This window comes from Phyllobates terribilis, unplaced genomic scaffold (assembly GCF_046119375.1).
Source record: "Phyllobates terribilis strain yellow unplaced genomic scaffold, ASM4611937v1 Scaffold_25__1_contigs__length_18738178, whole genome shotgun sequence".
NCBI lineage: Eukaryota > Metazoa > Chordata > Amphibia > Anura > Dendrobatidae > Phyllobates > Phyllobates terribilis.
The window spans coordinates 13,063,071-13,090,862 of NW_027362785.1; the positions used below are offsets into that span (position 1 = coordinate 13,063,071).

Below are 27,792 nucleotides of genomic sequence, written 5' to 3' on the forward strand. Positions count from 1 at the left end.
CATTATACACCCCATAACTCAATATAAGAGCCCACCACTCATCATACACCCCATAACCCAATATAAGAGCCCACCATTCATCATACACCCCATAACCCAATATAAGAGCCCACCACTCATCATACACCCCATAACCCAATATAAGAGTCCACCACTCATCATACACCCCATAACCCAATATAAGAGCCCACCACCCATCATTCACCCCATAACCCAATATAAGAGCCCACCACTCATCATATACCCCATATCCCAATATAAGAGCCCACCACTCATCATACATTCCCTAACCCAATATAAGAGCCCACCACCCATCATAGACCCCATAACCCAATATAAGAGCCCACCACCTATCACAGACCCCATTAATAAGCCTTCCTCATTATAAGACTCTGGATACCATTGTTCACACCTGGAAGTTTGTAACATGTTTATATTGCACATTGTATCCTTGCACCTCGCTGGCGGTGCGTCCTGGTGACTCCCATTCTCCGCTCTCTTCGGATGATGGACTACTTCTGCCTCTCTTCGGATGATGGACTACTTCTGCCTCTCTTCGGATGATGGACTACTTCTGCCTCTCTTCGGATGATGGACTACTTCTGCCTCTCTTCGGCCTTTAGTAACTTTTTTAATTGCGCAGTAAAAAAGTTTTTGAAACTTTTTTTTTTTCCTTTTTCTTCTTGTTTTCGGCCACAAACAAACAAGCGTCGGGAGGAAGCCACAACGTAATTATTTACAGCAAGAACTTCACCGCGGCCAAAGAGAAAACCAAAGGGTCCGGCAGTAATAGCACCTCCCAGCATGCTCTGCTCTGTGTGTAACCCACACTGACAGATCCCAACAGCTGCGGGGTCCGGCCCAGCCCCTTCTCCAATCTCAGCCGCAGCCTCAGACACAGCAGAGCTAAGGAGGCGACAGGACAAGCTCATAACAAGACCCCCCGATACCCCACTCAATCGCCACCATGATGGAACTGAAAGCCCTAAAGATTCGCATCACCTTCTGCATCATCCTCATCGGGGTCTCGCTGATGTTGGCCGCCGTCATGAGCGATCACTGGGCCGTCATGAGCCCCAAAGTGGACAACCACGAGGAGCTCTGCGAGATGGCGCACTTCGGCTTGTGGCGCTTGTGCACCAAGAAGATATTGGTGGAAGGGAACGACGTGATCAGCAAACCGTGCGGCCCCCTCAGCCTTCCCGGAGGTAAGCAGCGGGACCACTAATAAAACCTCCAGATTTCTGGTGGCACTGACCCCCATGTCCCTAACCGAAGCCCCAAATCTGCGAAACTCTCCGTTCATACAATGAGGGTCAGCATGTGTACTCCAGAGATAGGGGGCGCCATCACTGCCTGTATCTCCCTGGAGTCCATAACTGAGTAATGAGACGTTCTCCACCTTTCTAATGAACCTTAACTTTCAGCTCTTCAGCAGTTTCAGGATCTCTGTTTGCTGTCAGAGGAAAAGAACATTCTTATAATCGCAGCTGAGGGGTAAAAAGTGACTCAGAGACACGTCAGAAGTTTTTGGTCGGCTTTGGTCCAGATGCTGAGACCCCACTGATCGCTAAAAAGAAGAGGCGTTCTGAGCGCTATCTGCGTCTCATTGATCAGCTGGGCACTACTGCCCCTTTAATTTATTGGTGGGGGTCTCTGCACTTGGACCTTCAATGATCAATATCCACATCTCCATCTGTGGACGTGAAGTTACACTTATCCTGCCTTCTCCTACCATTTCCTGCCATCTCTTGTCCTCTCCTGCTCTTTCCTGTCTTTTCCTGCCCTTTCCTGTCATCTCCTGTCCTGCCATCTCATGCTCATTCCTGCCACCTCCTGCCTCTTCCTGCCATCTACTGCCTCTGCTGCCTTTTCCTGCCCTCTCCTGTCATTTCGTGCCTTCTTCTGCCCTTTCCTGCCATCTCATGCCCATTCCTGCCCTGTCCTATCCTCTCCTGCCATCTCCTGTCCCTTCTTACCCTCGTCTGCCATCTCCTGTTCTCTCTTGCCCTCTACTGCAATCTTCTGCCCTTTCTTACCCTCTCCTGCCATCTCCTGCACTTTCCTGCCTGCTCCTACCCTCTCCTGCCATCTTCTGCCCTTTCTTACCTTCTCCTGTCCTTTCCTGCTCTCTCCTGCCTCTTCCTGTTATCCCCTGCCTTTTCCTGCAATATCCTGCCTTCTCCTGCCTTTTCTTGCCTTCCCCTGCCCTCTCCTGCCTTTTCATGTCTTCCCCTGCCTTTTCCTGTAATCTCCTGCTTTTTCTTGCCATCCCCTGCCCTCTCCTGCCTTTTCTTGTCGTCCCCTGCCCTCTCCTGCCTTTTCTTGTCCTCCCCTGCCCTTTCCTGTCATCCCCTGCCTTTTCCTGCAATCTCCTGCCCTTTCCTGCCCTCTCCTGCCTTTTCTTGCCCTCCCCTGCAATCTCCTGCCTTTTCTTGCCCTCCCCTGCAATCTCCTGCCTTTTCTTGCCCTCCCCTGCAATCTCCTGCCTTTTCCTGCAATCTCCTGCCTTTTCTTGCCCTCCCTGCCCTCTCCTACCTTTTCTTGCCCTCCCCCGCCCTCTCCTGCCTTTTCTTGTCTTCCCCTGCGTTCTCCTGCCTTTTCTTGTCTTCCCCTGCCTTTTCTTGCTGTCCCCTGCCCTCTCCTGCTTTTTCTTGCCCTACCCTGCCCTCTCCTGCCTTTTCTTGTCCTCCCCTGCCCTTTCCTGTAATCTCCTGCCTTTTCTTGCCATCCCCTGCCCTCTCCTGCCTTTTCTTGCCCTCCCCTGCCTTTTCTTGCCCTCCCCTGCCCTCTCCTGCCTTTTCTTGCCCTCCCCTGCCCTTTCCTGTAATCTCCTGCCTTTTCTTGCCCTCCCCTGCCCTCTCCTAACTTTTTTTTGCCCTACCCTGCCCTCTCCTGCCTTTTCTTGCCTACCCTGCCCTTTCCTGCCTTTTCTTGTCCTCCCCTGCCCTCTCCTGCCTTTTCTTGCCCTCCCCTGCCCTCTCCTGCCTTTTCTTGCCCTCCCCTGCCCTCTCCTGCCTTTTCTTGTCCTCCCCTGCCCTTTCCTGTAATCTCCTGCCTTTTCTTGCCCTCTCCTGCCCTCTCCTACCTTTTCTTTCCCTACCCTGCCCTCTCCTGCCTTTTCTTGTCCTCCCCTGCCCTCTCCTGCCTTTTCTTGCCCTCCCCTGCCCTCTCCTGCCTTTTCTTGCCCTCCCCTGCCCTCTCCTGCCTTTTCTTGTCCTCCCCTGCCCTTTCCTGTAATCTCCTGCCTTTTCTTGCCCTCCCCTGCCCTCTCCTGCCTTTTCTTGCCCTCCCCTGCCTTTTCTTGCCCTCCCCTGCCCTCTCCTGCCTTTTCTTGTCCTCCCCTGCCCTTTCCTGTAATCTCCTGCCTTTTCTTGCCCTCTCCTGCCCTCTCCTACCTTTTCTTTCCCTACCCTGCCCTCTCCTGCCTTTTCTTGTCCCCCCCTGCCCTTTCCTGTAATCTCCTGCCTTTTCTTGCACACCCCTGCCCGCTCCTGCCTTTTCCTACATTCTCCTGTATTCTCCTTCCCTCTAAATCCCTTTTCTGCACATTTCCTATCCTGATCATTTGTTACAATGTATCAGTGTAGGTTATATATTAGTACAATAATCATCTACATTGGATACAACCCTCAGCTGTGGGGAAGCATTTCTGTGCAGCCTCTGGATATTGATCACAATGTGTCCACTCACTTACAGCAAGCAGAGATCTTGAAAATTGTGAGAAATAGAAACATAAAACCTGTTATAAAGTCGCAACACTTGATTGAAGAAGTTTTCTGTAAGGAGTAATGGGGGAGGGGTCGATAGCACTTTGGTCAGGTTCGGTGAGGTGTGATCGGATACCAACATCCACGTTACATCCCCGAACCCCGAGAGCAGGAAAAGCGCAGAACTAAACCTCATAGAAATAAACGTACTCCAAATCCCAAACACAAATTGGGAAAGACTCCTGGAATGAGACCCCGAACAGCTGCCGAGACGTCTCATTATTCACGTGCACCTGCCAAGAAGCATGCCAGTAATACCATTTACATGCCACGCTGGTCAGAAGGAAGGGTGCCGAAACCCGGGAGCGGCTGAAATATAATAACCCAGCTATAATACATGGGTACTGAAACCGAGGGCAAAGAATGACACTGCACAGGACCACCGCTCCTGTCCTGTATATATACACTGTACAGTACCACTCCTCCAGTATATATACACTGCACAGTACCACTCCTGTATATATACACTGCACAGTACCACTCCTCCTGTCCTGTATATATACACTGCACAGGACCACCGCTCCTGTCCTGTATATATACACTGCACAGTACCACTTCTCCTGTATATATACACTGCACAGTACCACTCCTCCTGTATATATACACTGCACAGGACCACCGCTCCTGTCCTGTATATATACACTGTACAGTACCACTCCTCCTGTATATATACACTGCACAGTACCACTCCTCCTGTCCTGTATATATACACTGCACAGTACCACTCCTCCTGTATATATACACTGCACAGTACCATTCCTGTATATATACACTGCACAGTACCACTCCTCCTGTCCTGTATATATACACTGCACAGTACCACTCCTCCTGTATATATACACTGCACAGTACCACTCCTCCTGTATATATACACTGTACAGTACCACTCCTCCTGTATATATACACTGCACAGTACCACTCTTGTATATATACACTGCACAGTACCACTCCTCCTGTCCTGTATATATACACTGCACAGTACCACTCCTCCTGTCCTGTATATATACACTGCACAGTACCACTCCTCCTGTCCTGTATATATACACTGCACAGTACCACTCCTCCTGTCCTGTATATATACACTGCACAGTACCACTTCTGTCCCGTATATATACACTGCACAGTACCACTCCTCCTGTATATATACACTGCACAGTACCACTCCTCCTGTATATATACACTGTACAGTACCACTCCTCCTGTATATATACACTGCACAGAACCACTCCTCCTGTCCTGTATATATACATTGCACAGTACCACTCCTCCTGTCCTGTATATATACACTGCACAGTACCACCCCTCCTGTATATATACACTGCACAGTACCACTCCTCCAGTCCTGTATATATACACTGCACAGTACCACTTCTGTCCCGTATATATACACTGCACAGTACCACTCCTCCTGTATATATACACTGCACAGTACCACTCCTCTTGTATATATACACTGCACAGTACCACTCCTCCTGTATATATACACTGCACAGTACCACTCATCCTGTCCTGTATATACACTGCACAGTATCACTCCTCCTGTCCTGTTTATATACACTGCACAGTACCACTTCTCCTGTATATATACACTGCACAGTACCACTCCACCTGTCCTGTATATATACACTGCACAGTACCACTTCTCCTGTCCTGTATATATACACTGCACAGTACCACCCCTCCTGTCTTGTTTTTATACACTGCACAGTACCACTTCTCCTGTATATATACACTGCACAGTACCACTCCTCCTGTCCTGTATATATACACTGCACAGTACCACTCCTCCTGTCCTGTATATATACACTGCACAGCACCACTCCTCCTGTCCTGTATATATACACTGCACAGTACCACTCCTCCTGTCCTGTATATATACACTGCACAGTACCACTCCTCCTGTCCTGTATATACACTGCACAGTACCACTCCTCCTGTATATATACACTGCACAGTACCACTCCTCCTGTCCTGTATATATACACTGCACAGCACCACTCCTCCTGTCCTGTATATATATACTGCACAGTACCACTCCTCCTGTCCTGTATATATACACTGCACAGTACCACTCCTCCTGTCCTGTATATATACACTGCACAGTACCACTCCTCCTGTATATATACACTGCACAGTACCATTCCTGTATATATACACTGCACAGTACCACTCCTCCTGTCCTGTATATATACACTGCACAGTACCACTCCTCCTGTATATATACACTGTACAGTACCACTCCTCCTGTATATATACACTGCACAGTACCACTCCTGTATATATACACTGCACAGTACCACTCCTCCTGTCCTTTATATATACACTGCACAGTACCACTCCTCCTGTCCTGTATATATACACTGCACAGTACCACTCCTCCTGTCCTGTATATATACACTGCACAGTACCACTCCTCCTGTCCTGTATATATACACTGCACAGTACCACTTCTGTCCCGTATATATACACTGCACAGTACCAATCCTCCTGTATATATACACTGTACAGTACCACTCCTCCTGTATATATACACGGCACAGCACCACTCCTCCTGTCCTGTATATATACACTGCACAGTACCACTCCTCCTGTCCTTTATATATACACTGCACAGTACCACTCCTCCTGTCCTGTATATATACACTGCACAGTACCACTCCTCCTGTCCTGTATATATACACTGCACAGTACCACTCCTCCTGTCCTGTATATATACACTGCACAGTACCACTCCTCCTGTCCTGTATATATACACTGCACAGTACCACTTCTGTCCCGTATATATACACTGCACAGTACCACTCCTCCTGTATATATACACTGTACAGTACCACTCCTCCTGTATATATACACGGCACAGTACCACTCCTCCTGTCCTGTATATATACATTGCACAGTACCACTCCTCCTGTCCTGTATATATACACTGCACAGTACCACCCCTCCTGTATATATACACTGCACAGTACCACTCCTCCTGTCCTGTATATATACACTGCACAGTACCACTCCTCCAGTCCTGTATATATACACTGCACAGTACCACTTCTGTCCCGTATATATACACTGCACAGTACCACTCCTCCTGTATATATACACTGCACAGTACCACTCCTCCTGTATATATACACTGCACAGTACCACTCCTCCTGTATATATACACTGCACAGTACCACTCCTCCTGTCCTGTATATATACACTGCACAGTACCACTCCTCCTGTCCTGTATATATACACTGCACAGTACCACTCCTCCTGTATATATACACTGCACAGTACCATTCCTGTATATATACACTGCACAGTACCATTCCTGTATATATACACTGCACAGTACCACTCCTCCTGTCCTGTATATATACACTGCACAGTACCACTCCTCCTGTATATATACACTGTACAGTACCACTCCTCCTGTATATATACACTGCACAGTGCCACTCCTGTATATATACACTGCACAGTACCACTCCTCCTGTCCTGTATATATACACTGCACAGTACCACTCCTCCTGTCCTGTATATATACACTGCACAGTACCACTCCTCCTGTATATATACACTGCACAGTACCACTCCTCCTGTATATATACACTGTACAGTACCACTCCTCCTGTATATATACACTGCACAGTACCACTCCTCCTGTCCTGTATATATACATTGCACAGTACCACTCCTCCTGTCCTGTATATATACACTGCACAGTACCACCCCTCCTGTATATATACACTGCACAGTACCACTCCTCCTGTCCTGTATATATACACTGCACAGTACCACCCCTCCTGTCCTGTATATATACACTGCACAGTACCACTCCTCCAGTCCTGTATATATACACTGCACAGTACCACTTCTGTCCCGTATATATACACTGCACAGCACCACTCCTCCTGTATATATACACTGCACAGTACCACTCCTCCTGTCCTGTATATACACTGCACAGTATCACTCCTCCTGTCCTGTTTATATACACTGCACAGTACCACTTCTCCTGTATATATACACTGCACAGTACCACTCCTCCTGTCCTGTATATATACACTGCACAGTACCACTCCTCCTGTCCTGTATATATACACTGCACAGTACCACTCCTCCTGTCCTGTATATACACTGCACAGTACCACTCCTCCTGTATATATACACTGCACAGTACCACTCCTCTTGTCCTGTATATATACACTGCACAGCATCACTCCTCCTGTCCTGTATATATACACTGCACAGTACCACTCCTCCTGTCTTGTTTATATACACTGCACAGTACCACTTCTCCTGTATATATACACTGCACAGCACCACTCCTCCTGTCCTGTATATATACACTGCACAGTACCACTCCTCCTGTCCTGTATATATACACTGCACAGTACCACCCCTCCTGTCCTGTATATATACACTGCACAGTACCACTTCTCCTGCCCTGTATATATACACAACACAGTACCACTCCTCCTGTCCTGTATATATACACTGCACAGTACCACTCCTCCTGTATATATACACTGCACAGCACCACTCCTCCTGTATATATACACTGCACAGTACCACTCCTCCTGTCCTGTATATATACACTGCACAGTACCACTCCTCCTGTCCTGTATATATACACTGCACAGTACCACTCCTCCTGTCCTGTATATATACACTGCACAGTACCACTTCTCCTGTATATATACACTGCACAGTACCACTCCTCCTGTCCTGTATATATACACTGCACAGTACCACTTCTCCTGTCCTGTATATATACACTGCACAGTACCACTCCTCCTGTCCTGTATCTATACACTGCACAGTACCACCCCTCCTGTCTTGTTTATATACACTGCACAGTACCACTTCTCCTGTATATATACACTGCACAGTACCACTCCTCCTGTCCTGTATATACACTACACAGTACCACTCCTCCTGTCCTGTATATATACACTGCACAGTACCACTCCTCCTGTATATATACACTGCACAGTACCACTCCTCCTGTATATATACACTGTACAGTACCACTCCCCCTGTCCTCTATATATACACTGCACAGTACCACTCCTCCTGTCCTGTATATATACACTGCACAGTACCACTCCTCCTGTCCTGTATATATACACTGCACAGCACCACTCCTCCTGTCCTGTATATATACACTGCACAGTACCACCCCTCCTGTCCTGTATATATACACTGCACAGTATCACTGTCACGGGTATGTCAGAAGTGACAGTCACCCTGCAGTTGTTTGCAGGAGATCTCTTAGTTTGGCATTACAGACACCTTCTTAAAAGCTGTCTCTCTAGGACCCAGTTTCTACCTTCCTCTTGCTAATTAACACCCTGGCCTGCGTGTATAAATACCTGCTGTTTGCTAGAGAGAGGTGCCGGCGATATTCACATTACCCCTTGTGAAGGCTTGAGCAAGAGCAGTACTTCTTCCCCACTAGAGCTAAGAGGACGGGTGTTCATCTCTCTGAAGTCGACTAAAGCTAAGCTATCTTCCCTTGTTTGCTCCCCCTTGTTGTCTTTAGTTGTCAGTGGGGATCGACTAGCGCTCATCCTCTCCCTTCCCTAGCCAGGCCCAAACGCCAGGGAAAGACAGGGCGAGGTTCCTTTGCGGCGATTGGTGCGGAAACAATATAGGGACATTAGTGGAGACAGGGTGATAGAAGGTCAGCCTAGGAGGTCTCCACTTGCCCTTTTCCCAGAGTCTGGGCCCCCTTTTCCACCTTCCCTTCGTGTTGCACTAAGTCTTTCTTACACCTTGTGCGACATTATCGCCGGCCGAGCATGTTTTGAAAAGAAAAAACAAAAGCTGACACTTTCGGGGGGGGGGGGGGGGGGTTGTGTGTTTTTTGGACATGGACTTTATTTTTCTTTTCTCCCTTGGTATGGGATCAGTTACAGAGCGGCTGCGCAGTCTGTCTCTGGAGGTGAATGACCTCCACTGTGAGATTCAGAAGCAGCATCAGCGGTTACAGGTCACCAATATGGGGGTCTTTGCAGGTAGGCCTGTCTAGCCTGAACCCAAGGTTGCCCTTCTGGACAGGTTTTCAGGTGGTAGAGATAAGTTTTTGTGTTCGAGGAGGCCTGCAAACTGTACTTTAAATTTCGTCCTTACTCCTCCGGTAATGAGGAGCATATTGTGATCTCTCTACTGCAGGGAGATCCTCAGTCGTGGGAGTTTTCTTTACCGCAGGACTCTGCTTGTCTCCAATCTGTGGAGGGATTTTTCGGGGCTCTTGCCCTCATCTATGATGACCCTGACCGAGTCGCTTTGGCTGAGTCTAAGCTATGTTCCCTTCAGCAGGGGATTCGGTCAGTGGAGACGTACAGTTCTGAATTCCGTAGATGGGAAACGGATTCCAAATGGAAAGACTCAGCCCTCAATTTTGTGAGGATCTTACTGAAAGGCTGAAAGATGCCTTGGCAGTATATGAAACCCCTCAGTCCTTGGAGCCTGCCATGTCTTTGGCCATAGGTCTTGATAGATGCCTTCAGGATAGGCGGGTGAGATCACTTGCTCCGGGGCCTTCTCCCCTGGCTGGTGAAACATAATCCGTTGGTGGATTGGCAAACCGAGGAGATTATTGAATGGGGAGATTACAGCCATGAGAACTGTTTAGATATCTCCCTTGCCACTGTATCTACAGAAATATTACCTGCTTTTCTGTCTGGTTTTGTGGACGTTTTTTCTGAGAGGGGGTGTCAGGATTTGCCTCCTCATCGTGCATATGACTGTCCTATCAACCTGACCCCCGGAGCTAAAATACTGAAGTCCAGACTGTATAATCTTTCCTGCCCTGAGAGACAAGCTGTCATAGAAAATATTAAGAATTTCTCTCTCCCCCTGAAACTCCTCATTCCCTCTCCTCTATACCATTTCTCAAAGAAGCTCACCATCTAAGGAGCTGTTGCTATCCAAATTAGCACACACAGGAGAAGTGGCTAATAGGCAAATGCTAGTACAAAGGGAGCTACTAACCCAATTAACATACGAGTGTATTTTCTAGTGGCACAGGACTGTGATAAATATACACCTAGGTGAGAAAAATGTAGTTCCTGGCTTCAAAAGAATTCTCTCTCACCCCCAGGGCATGAGAGAGGGCATCCTCCATCCTCCATTTGGTGCCATCAGAAATCTGCACTCTCGATGGCACCGACATGAAATATGGAATATTGGAAGTTCTATACTTCCGATAATAATGGGACACATATTTTTAGTGGCAGGGTTAGCTAAGGAACAATATGCATAGTTTTCCGTAGCTGTGAGCCCCTCCGGTGAGCTATGGTGCAAAAGTACCAGAATAACAGACCGCAGCTATGCCATGTGTAGTCTCTAATAAATTCGTAACAAAGAATATGGCGCCACTTGCAAGCTTTTGCGATCAACCAGTGATAAAATATCTAACTTCTGTGATAACTTAATAAAAATATGAAGGCTGGAGCCCAGCCCACATGATGTCATCACAGGGGGTGTGTGGGCAGGTTCCCCCTTCGGCATAAAAGACCAAGCCGAAGATGGGTCAGTACTCATGCCAGGAGTATATATTTCATATAGCACGGGTCACGTTCGATAAGGCCTCCAGCTAAACGGAATCGTCTCTGCGATCTTTTTAGTGAGTTCTTCTTTAATCCCATTTTATTTGTGTAACTGTATATTCTGTATTTTAATGTCTCCTTTGTAAAACCTTTTGTATATTTTTCATAAACACAGGGTCCGTCCTCTGGTAAATGGCGTCCATGCGCTTTCTTTTCTAAAAAATTATCTTCGGCTGAGAGAAATTATGACGTGGGTAATAGGGAACTTTTGGCAATCAAATTGGCGTTGGAGGAATGGCGACATTGGTTGGCGGGGGCTGTCCATCCTATTACTGTTATTACTGATCATAAGAACCTGTCCTATCTCCAGTCAGCTAAAGGTCTCACCCCTAGGCAAGCCAGATGGTCCCTGTTTTTTACTGGGTTCAATTTTGTTGTCACTTTTCGTCCAGGGGTCAAAAATGTCAAGGCTGATGCTTTGTCCCGGAGCTTCGCTGGTGGTGGCGACCATGAGGACCCTGCCCCGATATTACAGAAGGGGGTGGTCATTTCGGCACTGGAGGGTGAGGTGTTGGAGGCTCAGGGGGACGCCCCTGCCTCCTGCCCTCCAGGACGGTTATTTGTACCATCTGATGTGCGCAGCAAAGTAATCAAGGAACATCATAACTCTGTGCTTGCTGGTCATCCAGGTGGTAAGGCCACCGCGGACCTCCTCTCTCGTCGTTTTTGGTGGCCGGGGTTGCATCGGGATGTGATTGAACACGTAGCTGCTTGTAGTATTTGCGCGCGTTCTAAGGTTTCGCATATCCATCCGTCTGGTACTCTTCTTCCGCTACCTATCCCTAGTAGGACATGGACACACTTGTCCATGGATTTCATTACTGACCTACCGGTTTCTGCAGGCAATACGGTGGTTTTGGTGGTAGTAGATCGGTTCAGTAAAATGGTTCGCTTTGTCTCATTACCTGCACTTCCCAATGCCAAGACACTTGCTCAGATGTTCATAAATGAGATCGTGGAGCTTCACAGGGTTCCCACCGATGTGGTGTCTGATCGGGGGACTCAGGTTGTTTCCAAGTTCTGGAAGACATTCTGTTCTCGACTGGGGGTGCAGCTGTCCTTTTCCTCTGCCTGCCACCCTCAGTCGAATGGTTAGACCGAGCGCGTCAATCAGAATTTAGAGACCTACCTCAGGTGTTTAGTCTCAGAAAATCAGGAGGATTGGGCATCCTACTTACCGCTGGCAGAATTTGCCATTAATAATCATCGTGAGGAATCCACTGTCAGGTCATCGTTCTTCAGTGCATACAGTTATCATCCACAGTTTGGTACCTTTAGTGGGGTAGGAGCTTCAGGAGTTCCTGAGGAGGAACGTTTTGCTTCGTGGCTCTCCTCGGTGTGGCAGGGTGTGCTGAGTAATCTAAAGATCATGGGAGACAGGTATAAACGTATGGCTGACAGGAGACGCTCGCCAGGACCTGAATGTGAATGACTTTGTGTGGTTGTCTACCAGGAATATAACATTGAAAGTCCCTTATTGGAAGCTGGGACCTAGGTTTATTGGTCCCTATAAAATAACCGCCGTCATTAACCCAGCAGCGTTTCGTCTTGAGCTTCCTCAGGCCCTTAAGGTCCACAACATGTTCCACAGGTCCTTACTCAAGAAGTATGTGGAACCTCCTGAGCCCTCACCTCTACCACCGCCCCCAGTAATGGTTGATGGTAATCTGGAGTTCGAGATTTCGAGGATTGTAGATTCTCGTCTCCAACGTCGTTCTCTACAATACTTGGTGCACTGGAAGGGTTATGGTCTGGAGGAGAGGATGTGGGTTTCAGCATCAGAGGTGAACGCTCCCAGGTTGGTTCGTTCATTCCACACATCTTCTCCTGAGAAACCCGGTCCTGAGTGTCTGGAGGCCAGTCGTAGAGGGGGAAGTACTGTCAAAGGTGTCAGAAGTGATAGACAGTCACCCTGCAGTTGATTGCAGGAGATCTCTACGTTTGGCATTGCAGACACCTTCTTAGAGGCTGTCTCTCTAGGACCCAGTGGCTACCTTCCTCTGGCTAATAAACACCCTGGACTGGGTGTATAAATACCTGCTGTCTGCTAGAGGGATGTGCTGGCGACACTCATTATCATTACCCTTTGTGAAGGCTCGGAGTAAGTGCAGTACTTCTTCCTCTCTGGAGCTAGGAGGACGGGTGTTCATCTCTCTGAAGTCGACTAAAAGCTAAGCTATCTTCCCCTGCTTATTCGCCCTTGTTGTGTTTAGTGGTCAGAGGGGATTGACAAGCAAAGTTGACGCGCCCCCAGGGCTGTGGGGTACTCGGCAGCCGGGCCTCTGGATGCTGGGGGAGATATCACGGTGGCTGGCCCGGTCCGTGGCCCAGGGCGGTCAACAAAAAGGGGGGGTTTTATTTATAGGGGATTTGTAACGTTCGTGACGCCACCTGTGGAATGCGGCCAAAGTGAGCCACCCATGTGGAGCAGTCCTCTGGAGCTGGTGTTACTGCAGCAGGGATGGTGTGGCTCTCCACAGGTAGAGCTAGCTCCAGGGCAGTGTAGGTGTTGTTAGTTGTGCTGGGAATTGTAGTGCAGGGGGAAAGATGGCGCAGCTGAAATAATGGACGGAGGCAGTGCGGTGCAGTCATCCGAGTCTTTACTCACAGTTCTCATGTACGTTCCACTGGTGCACTGTCCAGCTTACAGCCTCCCACGTCGCGCTGCGTTCACCAGACCGGGGGTTCAGCTCTTCCTCAGGGAGTTTAGGAGCACCTGACGGAACCCCGCTTTCTTGTGTTCCTAGCTAGACCGTCTTCACGCTGGGTCTTCTCCCTCCTGCCCTGCGCTGCCCACTCTCAATCCCGCTCGGGTGCTCTGAAGTCCCTCCTGTCTAACTGGAGTTCCCGGACCTGCTTGACCCTCACGGAGATTAGAATGCGGCTTTGACAACTGAACTATAAAAGCCAGAAGCCTCCGGTTTTCCCAGCCGAGACTTGAAGTAACACGGCTGGCCCAGGGGCCGGTCCCCTTCTTGCGGCCTGATCCCTCAGTCTTCTGACAGATTCGGGGCGTACGGGTGCCGTCCTGCACTCGCCGTAACCCCTGGGATCCCTTCAATAGAGCGGAGCCTACTTCTCTGCTCCCCTCCTGGACCTCTATCACTTGGCCCTACTTGTGGAGCAGAGCTCCTAAAGAGACTCTGCTCCCAGACTGTCTGTCCTCACTCACTCCTCTGACTGACTGAACTGTCACCCTAAGATGGCTTCCCTTTATATATCTCTTACAATGGTACTCCCCTAAACTGCTTCCTCCACCCACACCCACTACTGGTTCCCCCTACCTTTGGGTTCCCCCCACTCAAGCCAGGGACAGGGCTCAGCAGCTGCGCACATGCATGTTGCCTCTCCAGCCGGCCTGGAGCAGTGTAGTGTTGAATATGGGTGTTGGGGTCCCGAGCAGCACTCCCTCCTTACCTGAGAGAAGGAGACACCACACCTCTGGGTGAGGTGCAGTACCTCTGTGGCGACTGAACCCTCAGGGGCGCCACACTGCCCCCTCCTTTCCCTAGCCTGGGCCAAATGCCAGGGAAAGACAGGGCGAGGTTCACGTGCGGCGATTGGTGAAGAACCAATATACGGACGTTGGTGGAGACAGGGTGGTACTAGACCAGACTAGGAGGTCTCCACTCTCACCTTTCCCTAGAATCTGGGCTCCCTTTCCCTTTGTGCTGCACTAAGTCTTTCCTACACCTTGCGTGACAGTATCTCTGTATACAGGGAGCTCCCCCTAGTGGTGACTGCAGACAGGATCTTATCATGTATCTCTGTATACAGGGAGCTCCCCCTAGTGGTGACTGCAGACAGGATCTTATCATGTATCTCTGTATACAGGGAGCTCCCCCTAGTGGTGACTGCAGACAGGATCTTATCATGTATCTCTGTATACAGGGAGCTCCCCCTAGTGGTGACTGCAGACAGGATCTTATCATGTATCTCTGTATACAGGGAGCTCCCCCTAGTGGTGGCTGCAGACAGGATCTTATCATGTATCTCTGTATACAGGGAGCTCCCCCTAGTGGTGACTGCTGACAGAATCTTATCATGTATCTCTGTATACAGGGAGCTCCCCCTAGTGGTGACTGCTGACAGAATCTTATCATGTATCTCTGTATACAGGGAGCTCCCCCTAGTGGTGGCTGCAGACAGGATCTTATCATGTATCTCTGTATACAGGGACCTCCCCTTAGTGGTGACTGCAGACAGGATCTTATCATGTATCTCTGTATACAGGGAGCTCCCCCTAGTGGTGACTGGAGACAGAATCTTATCATGTATCTCTGTATACAGGGAGCTCCCCCTAGTGGTGGCTGCAGACAGAATCTTATCATGTATCTCTGTATACAGGGAGCTCCCCCTAGTGGTGGCTGCAGACAGGATCTTATCATGTATCTCTGTATACAGGGAGCTCCCCCTAGTGGTGGCTGCAGACAGGATCTTATCATGTATCTCTGTATACAGGGAGCTCCCCCTAGTGGTGGCTGCAGACAGAATCGTATCATGTATCTCTGTATACAGGGAACTCCCCCTAGTGGTGGCGGCAGACAGGATCTTATCATGTATCTATGTACACAGGGAGCTCCCCCTAGTGGTGGCGGCAGACAGGATCTTATCATGTATCTCTGTATACAGGGAGCTCCCCCTAGTGGTGACGGCAGACAGGATCTTATCATGTATCTCTGTATACAGGGAGCTCCCCCTAGTGGTGACTGCAGACAGGATCTTATCATGTATCTCTGTATACAGGGAGCTCCCCCTAATGGTGGCTGTAGACAGAATCTTATCATGTATCTCTGTATACAGGGAGCTCCCCCTAGTGGTGGCTGCAGACAGAATCTTATCGTGTATCTCTGTATACAGGGAGCTCCCCCTAGTGGTGGCTGCAGACAGGATCTTATCGTGTATCTCTGTATACAGGGAGCTCCCCCTAGTGGTGACTGCAGACAGAATCTTATCATGTATATCTGTATACAGGGAGCTCCCCCTAGTGGTGGCTGCAGACAGAATCTTATCATGTATCTCTGTATATAGGGAGCTCCCCCTAGTGGTGGCCGCAGACAGGATCTTATCATGTATCTCTGTATACAGGGAGCTCCCCCTAGTGGTGGCTGCAGACAGAATCTTATCATGTATCTCTGTATACAGGGAGCTCCCCCTAGTGGTGGCTGCAGACCGAATCTTGTCATGTATCCCTATATACAGGGAGCTCCCCCTAGTGGTGGCTACAGACAGAATCTTATCATGTATCTCTGTATACAGGGAGCTCACCCTAGTGGAGGCTGCAGACAGAATCTTATCATGTATCTCTGTACACAGGGAGCTCCCCCTAGTGGTGACTGCAGGCAGGATCTTTTCATGTATCTCTGTATACAGGGAGCTCCCCCTAGTGGTGGCTGCAGACAGGATATTATCATGTATCTCTGTATACAGGGAGCTCCTCCTAGTGGTGGCTGCAGACCGAATCTTGTCATGTATCCCTATATACAGGGAGCTCCCCCTAGTGGTGGCTGCAGACAGGATCTTATGTATCTCTGTATACAGGGAGCTCCCCCTAGTGGTGACTGCAGACAGAATCTTATCATGTGCCTCTGTATACTGGGAGCTCCCCCTAGTGGTGGCTGCAGACAGAATCTTATCATGTATCTCTGTATACAGGGAGCTCCCCCTAGTGGTGGCTGCAGACAGAATCTTATCATGTATCTCTGTATACAGGGAGCTCCCCCTAGTGGTGGCTGCAGACAGAATCTTATCATGTGCCTCTGTATATTGGGAGCTCCCCCTAGTGGTGGCTGCAGACAGAATCTTATCATGTATCTCTGTATACAGGGAGCTCCCCCTAGTGGATGCTGCAGACAGAATCTTATCATGTATCTCTGTATACAGGGAGCTCCCCCTAGTGGTGACTGCAGACCGAATCTTGTCATGTATCCCTATATACAGGGAGCTCCCCCTAGTGGTGGCTGCAGACAGGATCTTATCATGTATTTCTGTATACAGGGAGCTCCCCCTAGTGGTGACTGCAGACAGAATCTTATCATGTGCCTCTGTATACTGGGAGCTCCCCCTAGTGGTGGCTGCAGACAGAATCTTATCATGTATCTCTGTATACAGGGTGCTCCCCCTAGTGGTGGCTGCAGACAGAATCTTATCATGTATCTCTGTATACAGGGAGCTCCCCCTAGTGGATGCTGCAGACAGAATCTTATCATGTATCTCTGTATACAGGGAGCTCCCCCTAGTGGTGACTGCAGACAGAATCTTATCATGTATCTCTGTATACAGAGAGCTCCCCCTAGTGGTGGCTGCAGACAGGATCTTATCATGTATCTATGTATACAGGGAGCTCCCCCTAGTGGTGACTGCAGACAGAATCTTATCATGTATCTCTGTATACAGGGAGCTCCCCCTAGTGGTGGCTGCACACAGAATCTTATCATGTATCTCTGTATACAGGGAGCTCCCCCTAGTGGTGGCTGCAGACAGGATCTTATCCTGTATCTCTGTATACAGGGAGCTCCCCCTAGTGGTGGCAACAGACAGGATCTTATCCTGTATCTCTGTACACAGGGAGCTCCCCCTAGTGGTGACTGCAGGCAGGATCTTATTATGTTTTTCTGTAGACAGGACACTCCCCCTAGTGGTGACTGTCTACTTCCGACAATATTAGATTTTCAGCAGCACAATGTAATAAATTTTCCTTGGGGGAAAGGAATGAGATTTTCCTGATGTAGATTATTTTGAGCCCTACATAGTGGAAGCAGACGTGTCCCCAGCAGCACAGAGTATTTCAGGAGAGAATTGAAGTTCTGTCTATGTTTGGGGCCACATAGGGTGAGGGTCGCCCTTGAATTTACATTATTCATGGTCCTGAAAATTCCCCTTTGCTCGGATGCTGTGGACCGCTTCGCTCATTAACCCTGTAACAGGAGATGTCGTGCCCACCTCTCCGACTCTGGGTGGCACCTGCCAGTCTGTATGGGATCGCTTACGCTGTGCAGCCCCCGTATAGGTGACTTCGACATGTGCTCATACCTTGAGCCCCTCCGGCCCCCCCCTGGTGTATTTTGGGTGGTCTCCTCTTTGGACCTGAGCATCTGCTCCTCTGCCGGGATCACAACCACCAACATCTCAGAAACGGACGGAGCAGAATAACCCTCAAATGCTATGTTCCCCAGTTAGAGAGAGACCCCATACCCTTCTCTGCCCTCATCACAATGCACCCTGGGGTCTCGCTGATCTGCAGCTGCCGGACCCCCCCCCATGTGGAGCAGAATTTATTGCAGCAAATGGCGTCCACTCTAATAATAATCCGCTCACATAAAACAGAAGGAGCGTCCTGCAGCACGCGATGGCCGCTCATAAACAGCCAGCTGTCCACACCTCTGACTGACAGCGGCAGACGGGGGCACAGAACGGGGGTCCCCACCACCCCATCCCCCCACTCATTACACACCAGATATAAATACACCTTGTGTGAGGTCTGGTAAAACCCAAAATGTCGCAATCTGTCCGGTGAGTTTGGCGGATTTATTCTGATACGCGGCTGCTATACTAAACGTGGTGCTCAGAAAAAATACAGTGTAATACACCTGATCTGCCACCGGGGGCGCAGCTTTATTGCCTGCGGGGTCCAGAAGCCCCTTTAATGGTGAAGGGCCCCCAGAAATGTTAATGCATATCCATCCGTCTATGGAAGAGATCCCCCCCACCATCCCGCCCCTCCCCCGGCAGCTGCATTCCCACCCATGACAGCGGTGAGTGGAAGATGATATTCTGCTAATCAACCCGGATTTTAGCTAATGGGATTAGGGAGAAATCTGGAGGCGGCGGAATGTGAGGGGTCAGCGACCGCTGCAGTGGGGGTCCCAGAGCGAGAGGAGACCACTGCTGCTCACACCGCTGGGGGGCAGAACCCTCCCCGCAGAGGCCCCGCCCATTTGTATGTTTTCCCGCAGATGGACGGGGGTCTTCCGTGCAGGTGAAGCCGCCTCTCTCTCGTTTCTCGCTGCCCCTTTATGAAAGCTATAGATGCGGCGCGGCGGCGGCGCTGTCAGCGCAGGGCGGCGTGATGCGAGGTGACAGCTCCGGCTTTCTGCGGCCGCAGTCCGGGAATCGCAGTAATGAGGCAGAAAACCTGCAGGAAATGTGCTGGGATGTGGCAGCTGCTGGGAGCGGTGAGAGTGACGGTCTGCGCTGCCCCCCAGTAATACACAGACGACACGCAGGCAGTGGCCATTGTGCTCGGGGTCATCAGCGCTCGACTATAGCGGCCCAAGAAACGGAAAATTGTATGAAAAATCCTCGGGGAAAGCAACAGTAAGGTATCAGGAGAAACAGCAACGTTCACAAGGGAAGGGCGTAGTGCCAGCTGCAGTACCTGCCTGTCACCTCTGGGGGCACTGTGCCAGCTGCAGTACCTGCCTGTCACCTCTGGGGGCGTAGTGCCAGCTGCAGTACCTGCCTGTCACCTCTGGGGGCACTGTGCCAGCTGCAGTACCTGCCTGTCACCTCTGGGGGCGTAGTGCCAGCTGCAGTACCTGCCTGTCACCACTTGGGGTGCTGTGCCAGCTGCAGTACCTGCCTGTCACCACTGGGGGCGCTGTGCCAGCTGCAGTACTTACCTGTAACCTCTAGGGGCGCTGTGCCAGCTGCAGTACCAGCCTGTCACCTCTGGGGGTGCTGTGCCAGCTGCAGCATCTGCCTGTCACCTCTGGTGGTGCTGTGCCAGCTGCAGTACCAGCCTGTCACCTCTGGGGGTGCTGTGCCAGCTGCAGTACCTGCCTGTCACCTCTGGTGGTGCTGTGCCAGCTGCAGTACCTGCCTGTCACCTCTGGTGGCGCTGTGCCAGCTGCAGTACCAGCCTGTCACCTCTGGTGGTGCTGTGCCAGCTGCAGTACTTACCTGTAACCTCTAGGAGCGCTGTGCCAGCTGCAGTACTTACCTGTAACCACTGGGGGCGCTGTGCCACCTGGAGTACCTGCCTGTCACCTTTGGGGGTGCTGTGCCAGCTGCAGTACCAGCCTGTCACCTCTGAGGTCGCTGTGCCAGCTGCAGTACTTACCTGTAACCTCTGGGGGTGCTGTGCCAGCTGCAGTACCTGCCTGTCACCTCTGGGGGCGCTGTGCCAGCTGCAGTACCTGCCTGTCACCTCTGGTGGTGCTGTGCCAGCTGCAGTACCTGCCTGTCACCTCTGGTGGTGCTGTGCCAGCTGCAGTACCTGCCTGTCACCTTTGGGGGCGCTGTGCCAGCTGCAGTACCTGCCTGTCACCTCTGGGGGCGCTGTGCCAGCTGCAGTACCTGCTTGTCACCTCTGGGGGCGCTGTGCCAGCTGCAGTACCTGCCTGTCACCTCTGGGGGCGCTGTGCCAGCTGCAGTACCTGCCTGTCACCTTTGGGGGCGCTGTGCCAGCTGCAGTACCTGCCTGTCACCTTTGGGGGCGCTGTGCCAGCTGCAGTACCTGCCTGTCACCTTTGGGGGCGCTGTGCCAGCTGCAGTACCTACCTGTCACCTCTGGGGGCGCTGTGCCAGCTGCAGTACCTGCCTTTCACCTCTGGTGGTGCTGTGCCAGCTGCAGTACCTGCCTGTCACCTCTGGTGGCGCTGTGCCAGCTGCAGTACCTGCCTTTCACCTCTGGTGGTGCTGTGCCAGCTGCAGTACCTGCCTGTCACCTCTGGTGGCGCTGTGCCAGCTGCAGTACCTGCCTGTCACCTTTGGTGGCGCTGTGCCAGCTGCAGTACCAGCCTGTCACCTCTGGTGGTGCTGTGCCAGCTGCAGTACTTACCTGTAACCTCTAGGGGCGCTGTGCCAGCTGCAGTACTTACCTGTAACCACTGGGGGCGCTGTGCCGCCTGGAGTACCTGCCTGTCACCTCTGGGGGCGCTGTGCCAGCTGCAGTACCTGCCTCTCACCTCTGGGGGTGCTGTGCCAGCTGCAGTACTTATCTGTAACCTCTGGGGGTATAGTGCCAGCTGCAGTACCTGCCTGTCACCTCTGGGGGTGCTGTGCCAGCTGCAGTACTCACCTGTAACCTCTGGGGGTGCTGTGCCATCTGCAGTACTTACCTGTAACCTCTGGGGGCGCTGTGCCATCTGCAGTACTCACCTGTCACCTATGGGGGGCACTGTGCCGGCTGCAGTACTCACCTGTCACCTATGGGGGGCACTGTGCCGGCTGCAGTACTCACCTGTCACCTATGGGGGGCACTGTGCCGGCTGCAGTACTCACCTGTCACCTATGGGGGGCACTGTGCCGGCTGCAGTACTCACCTGTCACCTATGGGGGGCACTGTGCCGGCTGCAGTACTCACCTGTCACCTATGGGGGGCACTGTGCAGGCTGCAGTACTCACCTGTCACCTATGGGGGGGCACTGTGCAGGCTGCAGTACTCACCTGTCACCTATGGGGGGCACTGTGCAGGCTGCAGTACTCACCTGTCACCTATGGGGGGCACTGTGCAGGCTGCAGTACTCACCTGTCACCTATGGGGGGCACTGTGCAGGCTGCAGTACTCACCTGTCACCTATGGGGGGCACTGTGCAGGCTGCAGTACTCACCTGTCACCTATGGGGGGCACTGTGCAGGCTGCAGTACTCACCTGTCACCTATGGGGGGCACTGTGCGGGCTGCAGTACTCACCTGTCACCTGTGGGGGGCATGCTTTTTATCAGCAGTCTGGTCTACATGTCTGTGATAATCACCTGCAGATTTCTCTTCCAGATGTGAACTGCTCCTACTTCAAACACTTCACCTCCGGAGAAAACGCCGAAATCCTAGAGGTCACCACCCAGAAAGGTAAGTGTGCGGGGCCGGGGCAAGGACAGGGGGCAGCAGGGGGCCGGGGCAGGAGGCAGCAGGGGGCCGGGGCAAGGACAGGGGGCAGCAGGGGGCAGGTGCAGAAGGCAGCAGGGGGCAGGTGCAGAGGGCAGCAGGGGGCCGGGGCAGGTGCAGGAGGCAGCAGGGGGCCGGGGCAGGTGCAGGAGGCAGCAGGGGGCCGGGGCAAGGACAGGGGGCAGCAGGGGGCAGGTGCAGAAGGCAGCAGGGGGCCGGGGCAGGAGGCAGCAGGGGGCAGGTGCAGGAGGCAGCAGGGTGCCGGGGCAAGGACAGGGGGCAGCAGGGGGCCGGGGCAGGAGGCAGCAGGGGGCCGGGGCAAGGACAGGGGGCAGCAGGGGGCAGGTGCAGAAGGCAGCAGGGGGCAGGTGCAGAGGGCAGCAGGGGGCCGGGGCAGGTGCAGGAGGCAGCAGGGGGCAGGTGCAGAAGGCAGCAGGGGGCAGGTGCAGAGGGCAGCAGGGGGCCGGGGCAGGTGCAGGAGGCAGCAGGGGGCCGGGGCAAGGACAGGGGGCAGCAGGGGGCAGGTGCAGAAGGCAGCAGGGGGCCGGGGCAGGTGCAGGAGGCAGCAGGGGGCCGGGGCAGGTGCAGGAGGCAGCAGGGGGCCGGGGCAGGAGGCAGCAGGGGGCAGGTGCAGGAGGCAGCAGGGTGTCGGGGCAGGAGGCAGCAGGGGGCAGGTGCAGGAGGCAGCAGGGGGCCGGGGCAGGTGCAGGAGGCAGCAGGGGGCCGGGGCAGGAGGCAGCAGGGGGCCGGGGCAAGGACAGGGGGCAGCAGGGGGCCGGGGCAGGAGGCAGCAGGGGGCCGGGGCAGGTGCAGGAGGCAGCAGGGGGCCGGGGCAGGAGGCAGCAGGGGGCCGGGGCAAGGACAGGGGGCCGGGGCAGGTGCAGAAGGCAGCAGGGGGCCGGGGCAGGAGGCAGCAGGGGGCAGGTGCAGGAGGCAGCAGGGGGCCGGGGCAGGTGCAGGAGGCAGCAGGGGGCCGGGGCAAGGACAGGGGGCAGCAGGGGGCCGGGGCAGGTGCAGAAGGCAGCAGGGGGCCGGGACAAGGACAGGGGGCAGCAGGGGGCAGGTGCAGGAGGCAGCAGGGGGCCGGGGCAGGTGCAGGAGGCAGCAGGGGGCCGGGGCAAGGACAGGGGGCAGCAGGGGGCAGGTGCAGAAGGCAGCAGGGGGCCGGTGCAGGAGGCAGCAGGGGGCCGGGGCAGGTGCAGGAGGCAGCAGGGGGCAGGTGCAGGAGGCCGGGGCAGGTGCAGGAGGCAGCAGGGGGCCGAGGCAGGTGCAGGAGGCAGCAGGGGGCCGGGGCAGGTGCAGGAGGCAGCAGGGGCCGGGGCAGGTGCAGGAGGCAGCAGGGGGCAGGTGCAGGAGGCAGCATTGGGCAGGTGCAGGAGGCAGCATTGGGCAGGTGCAGGAGGCAGCAGGAGGCAGCAGGGGGCAGGTGCAGGAGGCAGCAGGGGACGGGGCAGGTGCAGGAGGCAGCAGGAGGCAGCAGGGGGCAGGTGCAGGAGGCAGCAGGGGACGGGGCAGGTGCAGGAGGCAGCAGGGGGCCGGGGCAGGTGCAGGAGGCAGCAGGGGGCAGGTGCAGGAGGCAGCCAGGGGCGGCGGCAGGTAACAGTGGCAGTCTCCCCCAGTGCCGGTCACCCCCAGTGCCCCCCGTGGGTCAGGAGCGTCCTCGCTGACGGATGGCATTATCTGCGCTGAGGACAGTAATCCCCGCCGGGCACTGAGGGATTAGCGCCTCGCAGACACCGGGACGAGCACAATACTTCCCGGCTGTCACATTCCCGCTGTCAGCTGCTGTCTATTAGACATCTTCATCCTCGTCACTCTCGGGATCGCCGCTTGCTGTCAGGAAACCATTTTTCCTGACATCCATAAGTATAAATTCCTGCTCACACAGCTGAGGAATTGTTACAGTGTATCAGTGCAGACAAAGACATCAGCAGCTCTCCTCCTACCTGCAGCACATTGATACATTGTAACAACCCCTCACCTGTGAGCAGGACTATTTTCTGTGTTTGAGGGGGGACCACCAGTGATCTCCGCTGACCGCCCTGCGGGGCTTCTCTCGGCAGAGTACAGCATCTCGGCAGCCGCCATCGCCATCATCGGGGTGGGCTTCATGACCATCGGCACAGTCTGCACACTGCTGTCCTTCAAGCAGAAGCTGGACTACCTCCTGAAGCCGGCCGGACTCTTCTACATGTTCTCAGGTGCGTCCATGGAGGCTCCGCCCACAGGACACCTAACCCTACACCAAGTAGTCTGGAAGGTGGGCGACTATATCGGCCCCTGACATAAGGCAGGAGACGACCCCACTGCCCAAGACAAAGGGGCGGGGACATGCTGTTGGGATCCCTTTAAACTTACCCTGTCATGGCCACCACACATTGCTCCTCCTGACATACATAGATATATCTGCAGATCATTATTTCCTGTGACCTCTATGCAGACCATCGCTCTCACCTGTGGTGAAACATACAGCCCATTGTTCTCTCTTGTGGTGAAACCTGCAGACCATTACTCTCCCCTCTAGTGATACATGCAGATCATTGCTCTCCCCTGTGGGGACACCTGCAGCTCATTGCTCTCCCCTGTGGGGACACATGCAGACCATTGCTCTCCCCTGTGGTGACACTTGCAGACCATTGCTCTCCCCTGTGGTGACACTTGCAGACCATTGCTCTCCCCTGTGGTGACACCTGCAGCTCCTTGCTCCCCCTGTAGTGACACCTGCAGCTCATTGCTCTCCCCTGTGGTGACACCTGCAGACCATTGCTCCCCCTGTAGTGACACCTACAGACCATTGCTCTCCTCTAAGTTGACACCTGCAGACCATTTCTCCCCCCTGTAGTGACACCTACAGACCATTGCTCTCTCCTGAGGTGACACCTGCAGCTCATTGTTCTCCCCTGTGGTGACTGCTGTAGACCATTTCTCTCCCCTGTGGTGACACCTGTAGACCATTTCTCTCCCCTGTGGTGACACCTGCAGACCATTTCTCTCCCCTGTGGTGACACCTGCAGACCATTGCTCCCCCTGTAGTGACACCTGTAGACCATTTCTCTCCCCTGTGGTGACACCTGTAGACCATTTCTCTCCCCTGTGGTGACACCTGCAGACCATTGCTCCCCCTGTAGTGACACCTGCAGACCATTTCTCTCCCCTGTGGTGACACCTGCAGACCATTGCTCCCCCTGTAGTGACACCTGTAGACCACTTCTCTCCCCTGTGGTGACACCTGTAGACCATTTCTCTCCCCTGTGGTGACACCTGCAGCTCATTGCTCTCCCCTGTGGTGACACCTGCAGACCATTGCTCCCCCTGTAGTGACACCTACAGACCATTGCTCTCCCCTAAGTTGACACCTGCAGACCATTTCTCTCCCCTGTAGTGACACCTACAGACCATTGCTCTCTCCTGAGGTGACACCTACAGACCATTGCTCTCCCCTAAGTTGACACCTGCAGACCATTTCTCTCCCCTGTAGTGACACCTACAGACCATTGCTCTCTCCTGAGGTGACACCTGCAGACCATTGCTCCCCCTGTAGTGACACCTGTAGACCATTTCTCTCCCCTGTGGTGACACCTGTAGACCATTTCTCTCCCCTGTGGTGACACCTGCAGCTCATTGCTCTCCCCTGTGTTGACACCTGCAGACCATTGCTCTCTCCTGAGGTGACACCTGCAGCTCATTGTTCTCCCCTGTGGTGACTGCTGCAGACCATTTCTCCCCCCTGTAGTGACACCTACAGACCATTGCTCTCTCCTGAGGTGACACCTGCAGCTCATTGTTCTCCCCTGTGGTGACTGCTGTAGACCATTTCTCTCCCCTGTGGTGACACCTGTAGACCATTTCTCTCCCCTGTGGTGACACCTGCAGACCACTTCTCTCCCCTGTGGTGACACCTGCAGACCATTGCTCCCCCTGTAGTGACACCTGTAGACCATTTCTCTCCCCTGTGGTGACACCTGTAGACCATTTCTCTCCCCTGTGGTGACACCTGCAGACCATTGCTCCCCCTGTAGTGACACCTGCAGACCATTTCTCTCCCCTGTGGTGACACCTGTAGACCATTTCTCTCCCCTGTGGTGACACCTGCAGACCATTGCTCCCCCTGTAGTGACACCTGTAGACCACTTCTCTCCCCTGTGGTGACACCTGTAGACCATTTCTCTCCCCTGTGGTGACACCTGCAGCTCATTGCTCTCCCCTGTGGTGACACCTGCAGACCATTGCTCCCCCTGTAGTGACACCTACAGACCATTGCTCTCCCCTAAGTTGACACCTGCAGACCATTTCTCTCCCCTGTAGTGACACCTACAGACCATTGCTCTCTCCTGAGGTGACACCTGCAGACCATTGCTCCCCCTGTAGTGACACCTGTAGACCATTTCTCTCCCCTGTGGTGACACCTGTAGACCATTTCTCTCCCCTGTGGTGACACCTGCAGCTCATTGCTCTCCCCTGTGTTGACACCTGCAGCTCATTGCTCTCCCCTGTGGTGACACCTGCAGACCATTGCTCCCCCTGTAGTGACACCTGTAGACCATATCTCTCCCCTGTGGTGACACCTGTAGACCATTGCTCTCCCCTGTGGTGACACCTGCAGCTCATTGCTCTCCCCTGTGGTGACACATGCAGCTCATTGCTCTCCCCTGTGGTGCCACCTGCAGCTCATTGATCTCCCCTGTGGTGACACCTGCAGCTCATTTCTCTCCCCTGTGGTGCCACCTGCAGCTCATTTCTCTCCCCTGTGGTGCCACCTGCAGCTCATTGCTCTCCCCTGTGGTGCCACCTGCAGCTCATTGCTCCCCCCTGTGGTGCCACCTGCAGCTCATTGTTCTCCCCTGTGGTGACTCCTGTAGACCATTGCTCCCCCCTGTAATGACACCTGTAGACCATTTCTCTCCCCTGTGGTGACACCTGCAGATCATTGCTCTCCCCTGTGGTGACACCTGCAGATCATTGCTCTCCCCTGTGGTGACACCTGCAGCTCATTGCTCTCCCCTGTGGTGACACCTGCAGCTCATTGCTCTCTCCTGAGGTGACACCTGCTGCTCATTGTTCTCCCCTGTGGTGACTCCTGTAGACCATTTCTCTCCCCTGTGGTGACACCTGCAGCTCATTGCTCTTCCCTGTGGTGCCACCTGTAGACCATTGCTCTCCCCTGTGGTGACATCTGCAGACCATTCTTCTCTATGTCTTTCAGGCTTGTGTATCATCATCTCGGCGGAGGTGATCCGTCAGTCCGTGCACCGGATGATTGACAGCAAGGAGACGGTGTGGATCGAGTACTACTATTCCTGGTCGTTCACCTGCGCCTGCTCGGCCTTCGCGCTGCTCTTCATCTGCGGCATCGCCCTCGTCATCATCTCTCTTCCCCGGATGCCCCGGAATCCATGGGAAACGTGTATGGACGCAGAACCCGAAATGTAAGAAGAACCCACAATCCCCCAGGACGACGGGAGAGATTAAGGGGAGGAAAGGAAGAAGAGTCTGGGGGCAAGAGACGCTCTGAACCCCGCGCCCCCGAGGACCTCGCCTTCCCCTCCCCCGCTTTTATCTGTTTTTTACTGTATATAAAGGTTTTATGTGCTGGA

The 27,792-nt window shown here is 53.0% G+C and overlaps 1 protein-coding gene across 1 annotated transcript; it reads left to right on the forward strand.

Annotated features, from left to right (window-relative positions):
- The first annotated feature begins 836 nt into the window (after positions 1-836).
- On the forward strand, positions 837-27,792 carry CACNG1 (calcium voltage-gated channel auxiliary subunit gamma 1). Its single transcript, XM_073660413.1, has 4 exons — positions 837-1,208; positions 22,088-22,162; positions 24,262-24,399; positions 27,402-27,792. The coding sequence occupies exons 1-4, from the start codon at positions 968-970 to the stop codon at positions 27,626-27,628; spliced, it is 681 nt and encodes a 226-aa protein (XP_073516514.1). The 5' UTR covers positions 837-967; the 3' UTR covers positions 27,629-27,792.